A 16,569-nucleotide genomic window follows, 5' to 3' on the forward strand; every position below is an offset into this window, starting at 1 on the left:
ATATATATATATATATATATATATATATATATATATTTATATTTTCAGGGGTTAACCTCTAGTTATTTAAAATAATAATAGTAATGAAGTGATTAAAATAAAGTTTGATTGAAAGGGAATTATAAGAAGATTTTACCTTTTACAATTACTTCTAATTTTTTTTATATTATCTATTTAAATTTTTTCGAAAATAATATAAGAAGGTAATGAAGAGGCTTAAATCTGAGTCACGACTTCGAATCTGATTTTAAGGAATCTATATGGTATTGTGTAACCTATATATTTAACATTATAGCCTCTAAAACATAGTATGTTTTTGCAGAATTAGTCATAACAACTATGTATAATGGGCCGTCGTAAATAAATATTTAAACAAAGAAAAAACTGACCCACTATCAAAATCTGACTAATCACTATTGCGAAAGGTGGTTGTACAAAACACCAAATCCTGTTTTATGGCTGAACAGGCAGGTTTATTGAAAATTGTAGCATCGTCTTGCAACTTTCCCCTGCTTCCTTCAGCAATCGAAAAGGTTTAGATACTTTGTACCCGTACCTTTCTTAAAATAATTTGCCAGCTTTCGATAGCGACTTTTTTTTCTTCCTAACTTGCGATTTCTTATGAGTATATTTTGCTAGTCTTCTTTTCTTTACAAGGATTCTGAAGATGTAAGATTTTATTAGGTGTTATTCTGCGTGAAACGTTTTCAGTATAGCAACAACAACAAAAAAAGATAATAATAATATAACTTGATAATTTGTACGAAATTAACCATCTATGGATGACACATTAAAGTTGTAAAAAAATCATATTTATTGGTCATTATATAGGGTTTAATTTATAAACTCTCTTGATTTCATTTAATTTCATTTGGATATTATACGGCAATCACAAATTGTAATCGCAAATCACATGAAATGTGTATAAATGTTAGAACAGTATGGTTCCCAATTTCTTATGGCTACGGAGCCCTAAATTATCGATCATCTTTTGGCGGAACCTCAAACATATAAATAAAAGTGATTAGCAGCCGTGAACATATTGGTCAAAGAAAGACGGCCAATTATTTTGATAATATTTAATGAGAAGAATGAATACTTTTTCAATAATCGTTCTATCAATAAAGCTCTTAGAGTTTTTATGTCTGACAGTTGAATTCACAGGCCTGTAGATGTAATAGTCTAGATCTGAATTTGTTTTGGGGGTTAGCTGAAAATGAATAAAATAAACTGAATTGCGGTTTTCGAAAATGAATTCTCATAAACATTAAGAATAGTTATCAGAGAACCATAATTCGTTACACTTGAATTTGGTGAGTTTATTTTTAATTGAAAAATTCGACGAGAAATACTGATGCAATTTCTTATGAATTTTGTCATTTATTATTTTTTTTAAAATTGGTTTTTGACGTAACTAATTTTATAAAAATAACGAAACTATCAAAGAAATTATGGTATGTTGTTTTGATATAAATATAATTGCAGGTTTCAATAATTTTGACTGGATTGAAAAATTTAATTTCTCAGAACCCATGTGACCCTTCCATAGACCCCCAGGGTTCCGCGGAGTAACATTTGGGAACCGCTGTGCTAGAAAATACTTTTGTACAACGTATGGTTAAAAAATAAATAAAAAATACTTTCAGGTAAATAATTTCATAAAAGTAACGAAACTATCAAAGAAATTATGGGGTTTTTTTTCTTCATATAAATACAATTGCAAGTTTCAAAAATTCTGACTGGTTTGAAAAATTTAATCTCTCGGAACCCCTGTGACCCTTCCACCGAACCCCAGGGTTCCGCGGAACACCATTTGGAAACCGCAACTCTAGAAAATCATTTTGTACAAAGTATGGTTTAAAAAATATTCAAGTTAATAACTAAAAGTTTTTGCTCTAAAATAATCTTCATTTCAGCGTGTATTCTCTACGCCGAAACAGCTGTTTTCTTCGGCTATTATCACAGTTGACGAGAATCTCATTTTTTTTCTTGTAAAATCCTTTTCTATCAGTTTATTATTTATGAGCCATTTCACTCATTTGTAGTCTGCTCATTTGCTTATAGATTTCTTTCCTAAATAAAGTTGCGTTTTTGATTTCAAGAGGCTAGAAGGTGAAACGCTGTTTTTAATTTGTCCAAAAATTCAGCTACCGCTCCTTTCATGTCTTCTACGATTTCTGCATTTGAAGGAGAGGAGAGCGACGACGACGATGTTAATTCTACGCATTTTCCTTGAATGCATTGCTGAAAGAGATAGATTAACACAATTGTATAGCATTTAGTAATATTATTAACAAAGTTCTAAAGCGTAATTTCATTTCTGCTATCAATTCAGCAGTTAATATAATTCTGTATTTCAAAGTAATTATACCCCTTTAACATTTTTGTTTTAATAAATGGTAATTTTTAATTAAATATTTGATCATTAATTGGTAATAATGTATAAGAATCCATAATTAATTTGAAAATTTTTTCATAAATACGATGTTAATTCTTCTCATTTTCCTTGAATGCAATGCTGAAAGAGACAGATTAACACAATTGTAGCGTTTATTATTACAATTAACAAAGTTCTAAAGAATAATTTCATTTCTGCTATCGATTCAGCAGTTAAAATAATTCTGTATTTTAAAATAATTATACCCCTTTAACATTTTTATTTTAATAAATGGTGATATTTAATTAAATATTTCATCATTAATTGGTTAAAATGTATAAGAATTCATAATTAATATGAAAATTTTTTAAATGATTAAATAGAAATTATTTCAATATGCATTTTTTTAGCTTCATACTTTTTAACCCGTTCAGAACCATCATCACATTTAGGTAATCACGCGATTCTTACCACATCCCATGGTATAAATGTCAGACGAGCAAAAGGCTTTACGAGTCCAGCGGCCTATGATCGCACGAACACGTTTCATTTAAATTTTTAAATGACACAAGGTGGCTATTTTTTTACATAATGTCTCACGGAGAGCTGTCCTTTAATGTGCACTGTCGGTTCCGAGTTATTATTATTATTTATTTGATGATGTAAACAATTACTATCGTGTTCGTCTCTATTGAAAGGATTGGGCACATGAAGTATTACGTTCTGGGTTTTTGTAAATGTTCTGCCGGAAGGGATGGAATTTTGACATTTGTAGATTGAGGTTTGGTAGATCGTGTTTTGCATCTTTTGGTCCAGTTTCATTTCATTCACCATGACGAAAAGAGTGAAATATTTAAGTGGGAGCGAGATTTCTTAATTGATGGATAAATCAGATAGCTAATTAGAACATATTTAATTGCAGTATTAATTAATGATTTTTTAAATGAAATTAGGCTTAAAGGGAAAAATCGCCCGGTCAAATGCGTGCTTATATTCTGGGAACGTGCAGGCTCCCAGAAAATAAGAACTGCTTTCTTCTTTCGCCGGTCCACAGTGGGGCAAAATCAGAAAAATGCGGCCAAAATTAGAAAATTAATTTCAATGTTCTAAAAATTGTTCATCTATAGGTTATTTGGGTCGCTGATTTCAAATATGAAGTCAAAATTTCAAAAAAACAAAATGGCGGATTATTATTGAAAAAATTTTAAATAAATAAATAAAAATTATTTACTAGTAGTTTTTGAGATCTTTGATTACAAATATTTGTGGTTAATAATTTTAATAAATAAAGTAATGGATGTAAAATCGCAAATATTTATCAAAACAAATTTAAACTAAATAAATAATCAAAATATTTAAGATTGTTAATTACAAATTCGATTATCGAATTAAAAAAAAATAATGAATCTATTTTGCTAGATATAAAAAATTTTGAAAATGTTATAACAAAAATAATAATCTCAAGTTTATTTTTATAATTTTTTCATTCATTTTATCATTATTATGAAAATGATACGAACTATAAAAATCGATATATCAGCCAAATTCGCAAATATTCGCAGCTAATTTTTTTTTAGTTCTTGAGTATAGATACCGAACTAATGTACACATTTTTTTTTTACCTCGGCAACGTAAGGCTTTTTTTATAGAGCACCCTAAAATTACAATTTCATTGTACAGGGCAGAAATAGGGAAATGGCTCTGGTTTTAATAGTATTTATATAAAATAATGAATTCATATATATCTTAGAAATACATTTATGTATAAATCATGCATAGTTTTAATATTTTTATTTAGTATAAGGATTTATTGTATTAATAAAAATTTAACTGAAAATTTAATATTTTTTATTTCGACTTAGTTTCCATTTAATTGCTATTTCCATTAATAAACCAAAAAAAAAAAGAACAAAAAAGTACACCGTCATATTCCTTGGACATTTTAGTACAAAAGACCATATTGAGATTTTTTTTTCTTATAACTTCATTTTTTTTTTTTTTTTTTTTTTTTTTTTTTTTTTTTNTTTTTTTTTTTTTTTTTTTTTGACCTCGAAAAATGATTTTTGTTCCACAGTGCGGTCCTGAAAAGATTATTAAATCGCAGCTTGTTCAGTCACCATGTCATGTTAAATTCAATTTTTGACATTGCTATGCTTATTATTTATTTAAAAATTATTATAATTAAAAAATTATAGTTCTTATTTCATTTCCGCATCATTACTTAACAGTTACTAGTAAATGCAATTGAATAAATAGGATTCCACTGGTTAAACGGAGCAATTGAAAGACTTTTTAAACACACGAAAAAAAAATTATAATTTTTTAAAAATACATGTATGTAGATCTGATTAAATATAAAGAAAGGCTTATTGTTGTATCGTTTTAATTTAAAAAATGAAACAAATTTAATGTTTAACATAAAAATGTCCAACTGAATTAAATTTTTTACTTCCATTTTTTAAATTTTCGCTTTTGTTTTGTTTTATAACCAGTGTTGAACAGCCTCTGAGTTTACGACTATCAATGTTTAACTCTGTAGCCTTGTAATTTTGAGTACCACCAAGAAGACAGGGGAACTCCTGGATCAAGCAATGGAGCAAATTAGCCTTCCCTTCTTGTGGAACTCTAACCCATGATCCCTCTTCCACTGAGGATATTAAACGTCAGCACTGTGGCGGGTATGAGCCGGGAGCAGAATTTGTATTAACCAGCTACCGTTGGGATTCAAACCTGGGTCACCTCATTGAGAGGTGAACGCTCTATTCCTTGAGCCACTACGGCTCTGCGCTTTTCGTTTGAAAAAAAAAAATTAACTAAAATATCTATGAAAAGCGAAGAATTTAGAAGACTGCCTCTAATTATTCTAATGACAGAGTTATAAAAACATAAAAATTGCGGCATGACATTAGTTAATTACTACCTCTTTTAGTTAATTACTAGATATTAAACAGATTTATATGAGATATTGAAATTAAAGATAAAGGCTTTTTTCTTATGATTAGTTTTCATTTATTTAGTTTCTGATATTTCCCTAGGAAAATAAATTTAAAAAAATTATAAACTATTCTAATATCCTTTCTATTCATAATTTTACTTTTTAACTTTCATTTTTTTTCACTAAATTTTTGCTTATTGTATTTCATTATGTAGTAATGCGCTTTTGAATAAATGTAATATAAATGGTGTTCGTATTACTTTAGCTATAAATACAAAATAATACTAATAACAATTAATCACATAATAGATCTCATTATTCGGTTGCCCATTAGTCATTTTTTTTCCTGGGTAGACAACATTTCAAGTCATGAGTTTCTATAAACGTTTCTTCATTACAAAATTTAATCCCCCCAAATCAGTAATTAGACTAAAATAATTATTAAAAGAGCATAAAAAATCTTTAAATTTTATGCAAAAACATTAAAAACGCAAACGAATTTAAAAACTTATTTAAATTATGAATTTAGAAACTTAATTTAAACTCCAAAAATTATCGTCTGTTTTTTCTTTTTTTTTTTCATTTGATCTTATTTGGCTGCATTTTTATTAATGCTTATTTTAACCTAATTTTTTATGACTCTTTCAATCTTTTATTTGTGATAATGATGTTGAACTTGATCTAGTCAAAAAAAAAAAATAATAAAACTATTCGAAAAGTGTGCGGACAAGAAAAACCTAGAACAACACCCATTTTCTCAATAAATAATAAACGAAAGGTAAAAAAGACTGAAACTAAATATTTTAGGTAAAACAATGAAAAATGCTTACTTTTCCATTTGCGCAAGAGCTGCCTTCTAAAGCTGGATGTGCAACTGAGGCCCAGAGACCAGAAACGCACCATAATTCTCGACAAACATCCTGAAAATTTTTTAGATTGAAGTAAAAAAAAAATATTTGCTTATATTTATATTTCTTGTTGAATTTTAGAACAATTTAATAAATTGCCTAAGGCATATTAAATTTGAGTCACAATTCAACTTGTCCTCAATTAAAATTACTAAACTAACACTGAACAATTATTAATATTCAATTGCAAAACCCAAGTTTAATTCTATAAATTTGAACAAATTGCACTAAAGGTCCATATAGGAAAAATCTAAAAAAAGGTTGTTTATATTTTCTGATTCTTTGCTTTTCTTCTTAGAACAAGCTAATAATTTGGTACGTGTGTTTGAACTGTTTCAACTAATAGCTGTCTTGCATTAGTAACACATACTCTTTCTACTTATATAATTTTTACTCAGCCAAGATTAATTCATAAACTTTAATCGAAAAGTTAACTTTTAAGATAGAACTTTTCCCTTAGAAAGAACTTTTTGTAGAAAGGCAGAACTTTTTTCTTTAATCGAAAAGATAGAAAATGTTTTGCAACTAGTCTATCTAGAATCCAAATTAAAATCGGTCTATTCTCTAAGTATGTGGGAAAAAATGGTTCTTATTGAGGTATGTATGCCTTTTTTTTTCTACCTCTTTCATAAATAAGTAATGAATACTCACATTGAAGGGAAGCTTAGGCACCACATGTGGTTTAAACTCATTCCCTAAAGATAATTTACACTGTTCTTCTAAATCGAATCGTTGTCCTGGTAGCTGTTCACCAAATTTGTAACTAGCAGACTTCAAAGTTTGATCATTGTCATCGTCTAAACATGCTCCATAACCTTTTCTAAAAGAAAAAGATTTAAAAAAAATAATAATTAAAAATAGTATCCATTAAATAAATTTTTAAAATTAAAAACATTGAGAAAAATATTGGATACATATCCGAAATTTGAATAACGTTTCTGCGATATTCGGATTTTCCATTATTAAAAGTTTTTCTAGAAGTGAGTTACAGAGGTGATTATAAAATAACTTTGTCGTCAAAGAAACCTTTTAGAGTTATAACTTTTCAGAGAATAGAATTGAATTTTGTGCATAATGGAACAACGATTGTGCTGCTCTCACGGTTATCGGTACAAACTTTCGAGGTTTTGAAATGACAACACACATTTATATTGATCCAAGCGTATTCCTTACAGTAAAAAACTAAAAAATGAGTCAGAAGGATATTTTTTGCACAAGTAATTGCAGCAATAGTTCTTTGCCAAGCGTCGCCATTTATCGTGACCCCTAATGAGAATATGTGATAATGTGATAAAAACCTTTGAAAACAGAACAAAAATTACGGACATGTTGACGATTTGTAAAACATAAAATGCTTTCTTTGTAACTTCCTCTGTGTTTTCTGTGATTTCCATCTTTATCTCTTTTTATCTTCTCGTTGGTGTTACGAAAAACGGCTACACTTAGCGTCACAGTTTTTTGTACTAAAAATATTGTTCTAACTCTAATTTTTGTTTTTATTTTTTTTTTACTGCAAAGATTACGCTCCTATCTAAAAAGTGTGTGTTGCGATTGAAAATTTTGTTACTGTAACTACAACCGTGAGTGCGACACAATCGTTTTTAACTTCATTCTTGAGCGTATAGATCAATAACACCTATGTACAAAATTTTATTCCTCTCATTAAACGTTATTCTTTCCAGAAGGACACTTGACATTTTTTTTTCTATAATCAACCGGTACTTAACTACATAATTTGGAAAAGTACTTGGAAGCTGACCATAGAATTAACATTGACAGTAGTTTCTTAAAAAAAATTTAAAAAATAAACATAATTATAATGCTCTTAAGAATAGCGTTGCCACTTATTAAAAGAATTATAATTCTGTTAGCTTTAGCAGTTCTTAAAATCCTAAATATTTTTTGTGATTTTCTATAAAATAAGTCCATTTAAATTTGTTTTTTCCTAAATATTAAAAATAAATAAAACATATGCAACATGATATGCATAAATAAATAAGTTTAAATAAGCCGCAACAGTAAGAGCAATTTGTGTTGAACTGATAAAAATTATTATTAAAAAAAAAATTAATTTAATGCGTTTTATTAAAAAAAGCTACCTAAACATTTTAAACTCTGGTCTATATTATATATTTCAGTTTTTAAAACTAAAGTATCTCTTCAACTAAAGACGCAATGTTAAAACTGTAATCACTTTAATGCATTTTAAATATTAAAAACAAAAGTATTGAAATTGTTCGTAGGGAAATAAAAACAGTAAAAAGTCTGACTTACACCTGCACCTGCTCTTCAAGGTGTCTATTTTTTTATGATTATCTCAAGGGCAAGTTAGCATATTTTATTACTTATGAGTTCTTGTCCCTCAAGTAAGTGTCGAAAATAATAAAATTCTCATTCGCCTAATAAAATTCTCATTTAGAAATACTTCAAATCTCGAAGCGCACTTTTCTACCTACGCTTTTTCAATTTATTTAATTTATTTAAGATTTATAACTTTTTAAATCTTATAACGAGTTAGATACTATACGTTTAGATAAGATAAATACCGTTTCTTTCGTTCTTTCTTTTGTAAGATTAAATTTAGCATTGAATTGGTTTAATGTATGATGGTTTAAATTCTTTGTTCGTCATTTATTATACAGTTACTAGTAAGATAACTTAAAAAAATATTTCATGTGTCTGCTTAATTTTAAAAAAGTACTCTATAATTGGAAGAGGCTTATATTTGATTAGATTTTATAAAATTTCATAATTTTTTTAATTGAAAAGAGCGTAATAAAAATGAAAATAAAATCAATCATTAAAAAAATATTTTTATTTTGTGTCGTCCATACATGAAAAAGTATTTAGTTTATTTGACAAAATGATATTACTATAATATTTAAAAAGTTAAAAAAGTATATTAGAGCAGTCCCTCCGCTACCATAAAATAAAATTAAAATATACTTGCTAATGCTTATATTTTGGGATTTATTTTTATGACTTCCCAAAATATGTTAATAAAAACTTACTTCTACATCAAAATTAAAATAAAAACATAAATTTAAAGCATGCAAATTTTTTTTCTAAGGTGTTGTGAATGGTAGAGTCGGTCGCAATTATTGTAATTTTGCCTACCATTATATTTTTAAAGTTCATTTTACTATGTTTCTAATCTTTGTTCAAACTTGTAATGAAATATGTCTAATGATGACTTACTGGAAAAATCTGTCAAGATAGTCGTTACTGCAACTGGACCATGTTATTCTCCCAGGTCCAGTCTTCTCGGACATGAGATAGGTGCTGGGATTGCAATCATTCCCTCTTCCGTCATGCATCATACCTAGACTGTTTTTGCAATAAATAAATAAATAAATAATTTCAAAATTTAATCAAGCATTTCTCTTCAATATCAAGTTTTGGGGCAAGATCTAGTATCAACCTTCACCGCACCCAAATAGCATGAATAGATCGAGGGATATTGTAATTCCATCACATCATCCAACAAAGAAATTAGTGTAGTAACATGTTAAGTTAATGTTAATTGATTTAAGGAAATCATCTTTATGTCGAAACACAATGAGACCGTTTTCAAAGCATATTTTTCATTTGAAAGTTGCCTCACTGCTGAAATCACATGGTTGGATCTAATCACGCGCCTGGCGTGTAAACGTGGCAGCTATTAAGGCTTGGTTTATTATAACCGTGAATCAATTTTTGGATCAGATTTAATTGGATACCTGCAAGCAACGTCACGTGTATGCGTCGAACTTGAATGGCTGTTGAATCGCGGCATAAGCAAATGCGAGGATTAACCCAAACGTGACGTCGCTTGCAGGCATCCATTTAAGGGTTTACTGCAGCATAAATTGATGTTCTACACTTATCGTCTGCCATAACATGTTCTTTAACAAAGAAATTTGGTTGTTTTCAAACTGATACTTAATGTACCTACCTTACATTGGAAAAACAGGTTAAAGAAATATTAGTCAAATCGAGACAATTAGTTTTATATAAAAACATCGTACTGCCGTTTCTATGACATGTTGCTGCCTTGTTTATAGGTTTATGGCAGAATAAATTAATGATATAACACGCCTGGTATAACACGTTCTATACCTAGAATGTTTCCAAAGGTACTTAACATGTGTTTCCTACTTTAACGTAATAACACATTAAGAGCTCCTTCTTCTTCCGACAGAACTCAACTGTCGATGGGGTGGAGATAAGGGGAGACAAAATTCTAAATATGCTTTTTATCATTTTTCATTTAATTCTCGAAATAAGCTGATGATGCACATTTACTCTACTTTACTGTAAAATACAATGCCGCCGCCCAATCACAACTTGAGATATAACGGGTGCAGTTATTGATATTCTCTATGTGACAAAATTATGCCAATACAATTCTGCAATCAACAGTTTTTGACAGGAAGCAAAATAGCATACAGTTGCCTGTTGTAAGGTGGTCAAAATTTCGATCGGCAATAAATTGCGATACATTTAGCAAGCAACACTGAGAAAACGATTGGCTCTCATATTTTCATCAGTGTTCAGTATGAAATTTGAATAAATCGGTCAAAATTTGAACTGAAGTCAAACTGACTTTGGCGATACCATAGCGATAGTTTTTGCTTGCAACATGCAGCCGGGCAGCAGTCTGCAGCTTGTACTGCATGTAGCACATATAGGGGATATTTGAACACACTAGTTAGTCAGAAAGTGAATGAAATTTTAATGGATGATAAATAACTTGTAGAGAAAAAATAACATTTATTTTGTTTTGTAGATATCAAAAAACTGATTAAACTCGCATCATAAAGAGACATATCACTCCAGTACAGATTTTAGTACTCAAACTAATCGGAAAGCGAATGAAAATTTGATTGCAAATTTCCAACCTCATCGACATAATAAAAATGTGGTAAAATGGAACAATTTTTGTTCAAAGAACTTTCTTGTTTTTTTTTTTAATTTAATCTAGCTTCGTTGCTTTAAAAAAATTAAAATTTTATTTAATTTAAACTTTTTCTAACAGTTTTTACGTGGAAAAAAAATCAGAAACTTAATACACACGTAATAACTCCCCCTTATTCGGTTTTTTTTATTAATTCTTAAATCTTAAATTAAAATCGAAGCGGCGTAGTTTGATCTGGAAGAAATTAAACTGATACGTAGATTAACCTTAGATTGAAAAGTATACGTTATTGTTAACAGCTAATGACAAAGAAATGTTACATTAATTTCTTTATTTATGAATGGAAATAAATTCAAATGACTACAAACCTGTGTCCCATTTCATGGGCTATAACAAAAGCAGCTTCAAAACTCGAACCTTCATTTAAAGTACAGCTGTGCTTAGGACGACACATACCATTCACCCAAGCTAAGCCTATTTTGAAGAAAAACAAATGAGCATTATTATTTTTATATAAATTATTATGTAATGGAACTTCCTAAATAATATTTTCTACATTTTACTTTATGAATTATTTTTAGAACTTTTGATGAGATAAAAAGCTGCTTTAAATTGAACCTTTTTTTTTAATAAGAAAAAGTATAAATATTATGTTTTGGGGAACTACTTTATTGATAATAATTATTTAAGTAAGATACAGCAATAATTATCAAAAAGGCGTATTTTGTTCAATTATTTCTTGAAAGACATAATTAATAAATAAATACATATATTGGAGTTTCCGTAATGATTGCTTTTGTTATTTTCAAAAGCTTTTTTAAAAATTAATTAAAAAACATGGAAAGATTAGGAGTAGCAAATCAATATTTAAGTTAGATAAAAACTTAAGCGTTATCGAACTATAGCGAATCACTATATACACTACTGAGGAAAGCGGGACTGAAATCATTAAAATTTGTTTAGATTGCAGGAGGAAACAGAAAGAAGTTAAAGAATGACTATTAGCTATTAGAAAATCTCTACGTTTAAAGCAGGTATTAATGCTTTCAATCCTGTTTTAATCCTTAGTTTCGACAGCTCTCTTTTTCTTAGCTTATATATTAATTTGAGACTTCTAATGTGTTTTTATATTTTTTAAAATTCCTTTTTGACGAAAATTCTACTAACGTAAAGACCGTCAATATTTATTTTAACAATATTATGATTCTTAATTTAATCTAGTTAGTAAAAGTTGTAAAATAAAAAGAAAAAAATAATGCCATATGGCTGATAGAGTAAGACCTCCCTATTAAGTATGTATGAAAACTCTAAGAGCTTTCATGCATACTCTAAGAGCATCAAACTCTTAGAGTTGAATTAGTATTTATCTAATTTTTGGTGGATATAGTAATTTTTTTATCATTATTGTTTTTTTATGGAAAAAAAACTAGATAAAATTATTAAAAAAAGAAAAATTGATATTTAAAAAATAAAAAAAAATTATAATAAAAAAATCCATACGTAAAACAAAAAGACATTTATTTATATGACGCAAACTTTACCAGAATTATAATATTTGAAAGAATAAAGTTCCTTATTTGAAAAAACATCATTTAAAATTGGTGAAAACTTTTTTTCATCAATGTGTGCATCAAAGCATAAAACGTATCTTTTTTTACTTAAATGAGTTTCAACTTTCAGGATAATATTTTCTCATATTTGCTGGACAGCAAAAATTATTTAAAAAAAAGTTGTTCAACCTCGCGCGAAGGCCGTTATTTGCAAATGACAAAAATTAAGTATTGTTCTAAAGGGAATTTTTTTTCAAATTCTTTATTTTTAACATCATTATGGAAAAGGTTTTATTTCAGAAAGATATTAACTTTCAGTTTGTAAAGTTTAGTAACTCTCAATGTTTAATTTGTTTCCAGCTTTTAAACATGTTATATCAGCATATGTTCTTCTATTTAAGTGCTAGAAATATTACTAAAAGTATAACTTAAAATACATTTTAATAATCACGGAAAAAGTACTATGCATTCTTATAAAGAGGTATCTTTTGTAGTCAATCATACCTAAAACTTTTTTATTTTTCTCGTTTCCTTCTACAACTTTGTGAAGATCATGCCTATAAGAAAATAAACATATAAGAATAAAAAATTTTAAAAAAAATATCCGATTCTTCAAAGCAGTAGGCATATGAATTAAACATGCTACCACCCATTTAAATTATTTTTAAATTTTTACTCTTATTAAACTTTTACAAACTCAATACACAGTAAATATATCTCAAAAGTTACCCAAACTTTCAATTGAAAATAAAATGGTTTTACCTGCTATAGAACTTTTAGTACCTCCTCTCTAAAAGTAGTGAAAGTATTTTTAAACCCTCAAAGCATCGCAGTTAGACCGGCAGGGTATTTGCAATTATTTTATTTCATTAAAAGACCTTTTTTTTAAAAAACAGAACAAAATTTTTTTTTTACCTATATTCAAATAGTATGTCTACACGAAACTTTATTCTTGTGCAAGGTATATGTAAAATAGATTTAAACATTCCTTTATTTATTCCTATTTATTTATTTTTGGTCACTTAGGAAATGTTTAGTTTGATGTCTAATTTTTTCTCACATAAAAAAAATTACTTTTTTCACCTATATTAGTTTTTATTTCTGTAATTCAGTATAAAAAATTCAATTATTTAAAATACGCCAATGTATAAAATTTAATAAAAAGAGTGTTTATACGTTGTATGACGTAAGACTATAATTTAATACTTTGTACACTACTGAGGGTAAGATGGACTTGAACACTCTTCTGGTTGAATAAAAGTGTACAAACGGAATAATATTTGGGAAATGAAATCCTTGACAAGCATTAAATATCTTGCACTCACAAGCATTGACTGATCAATTCAAGCGAAAACTATGTCACCTAAAACTACTTGATAATATAACCATCACTCGATAAGAACTGATAATATTCTTTTAAACACTCTTATAAACAGTGAGATTCTTACGAGAGACCCAAGGCCTGATTTAGAAATCTTCGGACTGTATGGACTTAGAACTGTATGCTCCTTCCTTGGTAATAATCTTGTACCAAATGTACATGTTATTAATGTACAAAAAGCTTATGAATGATTCATAACATAAGAGAATTATGATGTAAAGTTGATAAGAATTTCAATTTTCGTAAACTCATAAGTTGAAAAAAAAAACACCAGAGAAAAATAAATTCTAAGTAAAATTCTGCTGTTTAGGGGCACTAGGTCTGGACCTCTCAAGCATATGATCATCAGACGCAAGATGACCAACGATTTTTAGAGAACATAAAGTATTGAATTGAGAAAAGTCGAACGGATGGAGGATTTTTGTCCTCCGAAGTCGAGAGTTCGAGTGTTCATTAACGAACAACACAAGCGTCATTTACAACAATTCAATATATACGTAGTATACAAAGCAATACAAGCTTATTTTACAATATACAAGCATTAATTGTATATTTTCGATTCTTTTTGGGGCATATACTCACGACCTTTTTATTTCACTAAGTACTAGGTGCTGCCATCTAGTGTGGCAGAAACTAGACGTCCAAATTAACATGACCAACGTTATCTCTCCCATTGTGGTGGTCCTGAAAGAGTGGATACCACCTCTGGAGAACACACTAGGTCTGCTCATCGGCAAGACCGATTGTGCAGCTCATTGGAAATAAAAGAAAATAAATAAATAAAATAAAATAAAGTAGTACTGTTTTCTTAACTGGTCAATATTTTGATCAGAACGCGTTTAATAATTTTTAGTTTGGTATATAAGAACATATTATTGTTAATAATATTATAAAGTTGGTGTGAGCTTGTATGTTTTTTTCTCATTTTAAGTTGTGGAGTATCTTTTTTTAATGCAGTTTGAATCCCAAGTTTTTCTGTCACTGGTATAACCATCAGTAATAATGATTGCGCTCAGTATGATTTCACTCGGACAGAAATACCCGAATTGATTGTTTGAGAATTAAAAAAATTTTAATTTTGAATATATTGCAATTTTTATATGATGCAGAAAAAGTGGATAATGAATCAAAGTCGAAAAATTGCTTAAATTCTGATGAATTTTAAAAATAAAAACGGGTCGATAGTTAAAAGAGACAAAAATAAATACTAACCCTGTCAACATCAGAGCGTGATCCCAATGAGCATCTGAGTTGATAGCTGGATTTTTTGTGGATTGCCACAAACAAAAATTATCTAAATACTCATCAATATCACCATCTGCAGCATCAGGTGCTTCCTGAATAAAAGTTAAAAATTTCATAAAGTAAAACTCTTTTTTTTAACAATTGAGAAAAACTGGTGAAATAAATTTTTAAAAAAATTACTTTTCCTTCAGACAATATCTCAAGCTTCACAACAGCTATTTTAAATTTCGTTTTTAAGGACTGATAGTTATAGATCAACTGCACCTGTAAGATGTAAATAGATATTAACATAAATGAATTAAAAATATTCGAAACACATACATATTGCATTATAATTCTTTTTTTAAAAATGGAATCCAAAAAGCATATACATTAGGGAGGGCAAATTTATATTTAAGCGAGGATCTGATGAATCGAATTAATGGAGATCGAAAGCGGAATTAAAGATGAGGGAAAAAAAACTAGTCTGTTTGCTGGGTTCAACTTAAAGTTTTTTATTTTTTATTTTAATATTCTTTCTTCCTTTGTCTATTTCTCAACGGCAATCAAACAGACTTTGTTTCGTCTTCTCTTATAGTGATTCATCAGATTTTGATAGATGCTGATTGGCGGTTTCTAATAAGTGTATTTTTCTAAAGGAATTGTGAAGGATTCTAAAAACATATATTAAGAGGAGTGATTACGGAATACCATGCATGTTTTCAAACTATAACACGTAATAAATTTTTTGCGGCATAAAATAAGGAAAACCATTGTAGTTCGTTTATGTTCCACTGTGATCGTAAGACTTGATCACTCGATCCAGTAGATCACTCGAAGAGGTAGAAGTCAAGAATCACAATGCGCAAGTGGACTACCACTTTGATAAGTCTGCGAAGAGACTAATAAGAGTTGTGAGGTATCGGACTTCTATAAACTGTTCTTTCGTAAAGTGCTCAACTTCACATGTAGGTCGTTGGGCTATTAATGCTGGCCAGCCAACAAAACCTCCTAGAGGAGAGAAGACCTTAGCACAGATCAATATAGTAGTCCGACAATTTAGTAGTCTCGGTAAATCAGAGTGGCATTAAAATCATCAATGTTAATTTGATTGTGGAAGGAAACTAGAAGGAACGTAACTACTGGCATTGTTACATATACAAAAGTGAATCATTTTGTATTTGGGTCATTCTCACAAAAAGGTGATTTTTTAAGTCCCTTAGTAATAAATATTAGGAAATACAGCAGATTTCTTAATATTTTTCTTTATCATTTTTCGTAAAGTTCTAACTAACAA

At 28.7% G+C, this 16,569-nt stretch overlaps 1 protein-coding gene across 1 annotated transcript in view; it reads right to left on the reverse strand.

Annotated features, from left to right (window-relative positions):
- Window positions 1-790: 790 nt before the first annotated feature.
- The window catches only part of LOC107451138 (A disintegrin and metalloproteinase with thrombospondin motifs adt-1), a 51,193-nt gene continuing 35,414 nt past the window's right edge, over window positions 791-16,569 (reverse strand). Inside the window, exons 6-13 of the mRNA XM_016067142.2 lie at window positions 15,474-15,557; window positions 15,261-15,385; window positions 13,172-13,224; window positions 11,486-11,591; window positions 9,419-9,547; window positions 6,872-7,040; window positions 6,143-6,232; window positions 791-2,244 (exon numbers count right to left, since the gene is read on the reverse strand). Of these exons, the coding sequence (XP_015922628.1) occupies window positions 2,098-2,244; window positions 6,143-6,232; window positions 6,872-7,040; window positions 9,419-9,547; window positions 11,486-11,591; window positions 13,172-13,224; window positions 15,261-15,385; window positions 15,474-15,557 (903 nt within the window). The 3' untranslated portion in view covers window positions 791-2,097. The remainder of the gene's footprint in view (window positions 2,245-6,142; window positions 6,233-6,871; window positions 7,041-9,418; window positions 9,548-11,485; window positions 11,592-13,171; window positions 13,225-15,260; window positions 15,386-15,473; window positions 15,558-16,569) is intronic.

This window comes from Parasteatoda tepidariorum, chromosome 6 (assembly GCF_043381705.1).
Source record: "Parasteatoda tepidariorum isolate YZ-2023 chromosome 6, CAS_Ptep_4.0, whole genome shotgun sequence".
NCBI lineage: Eukaryota > Metazoa > Arthropoda > Arachnida > Araneae > Theridiidae > Parasteatoda > Parasteatoda tepidariorum.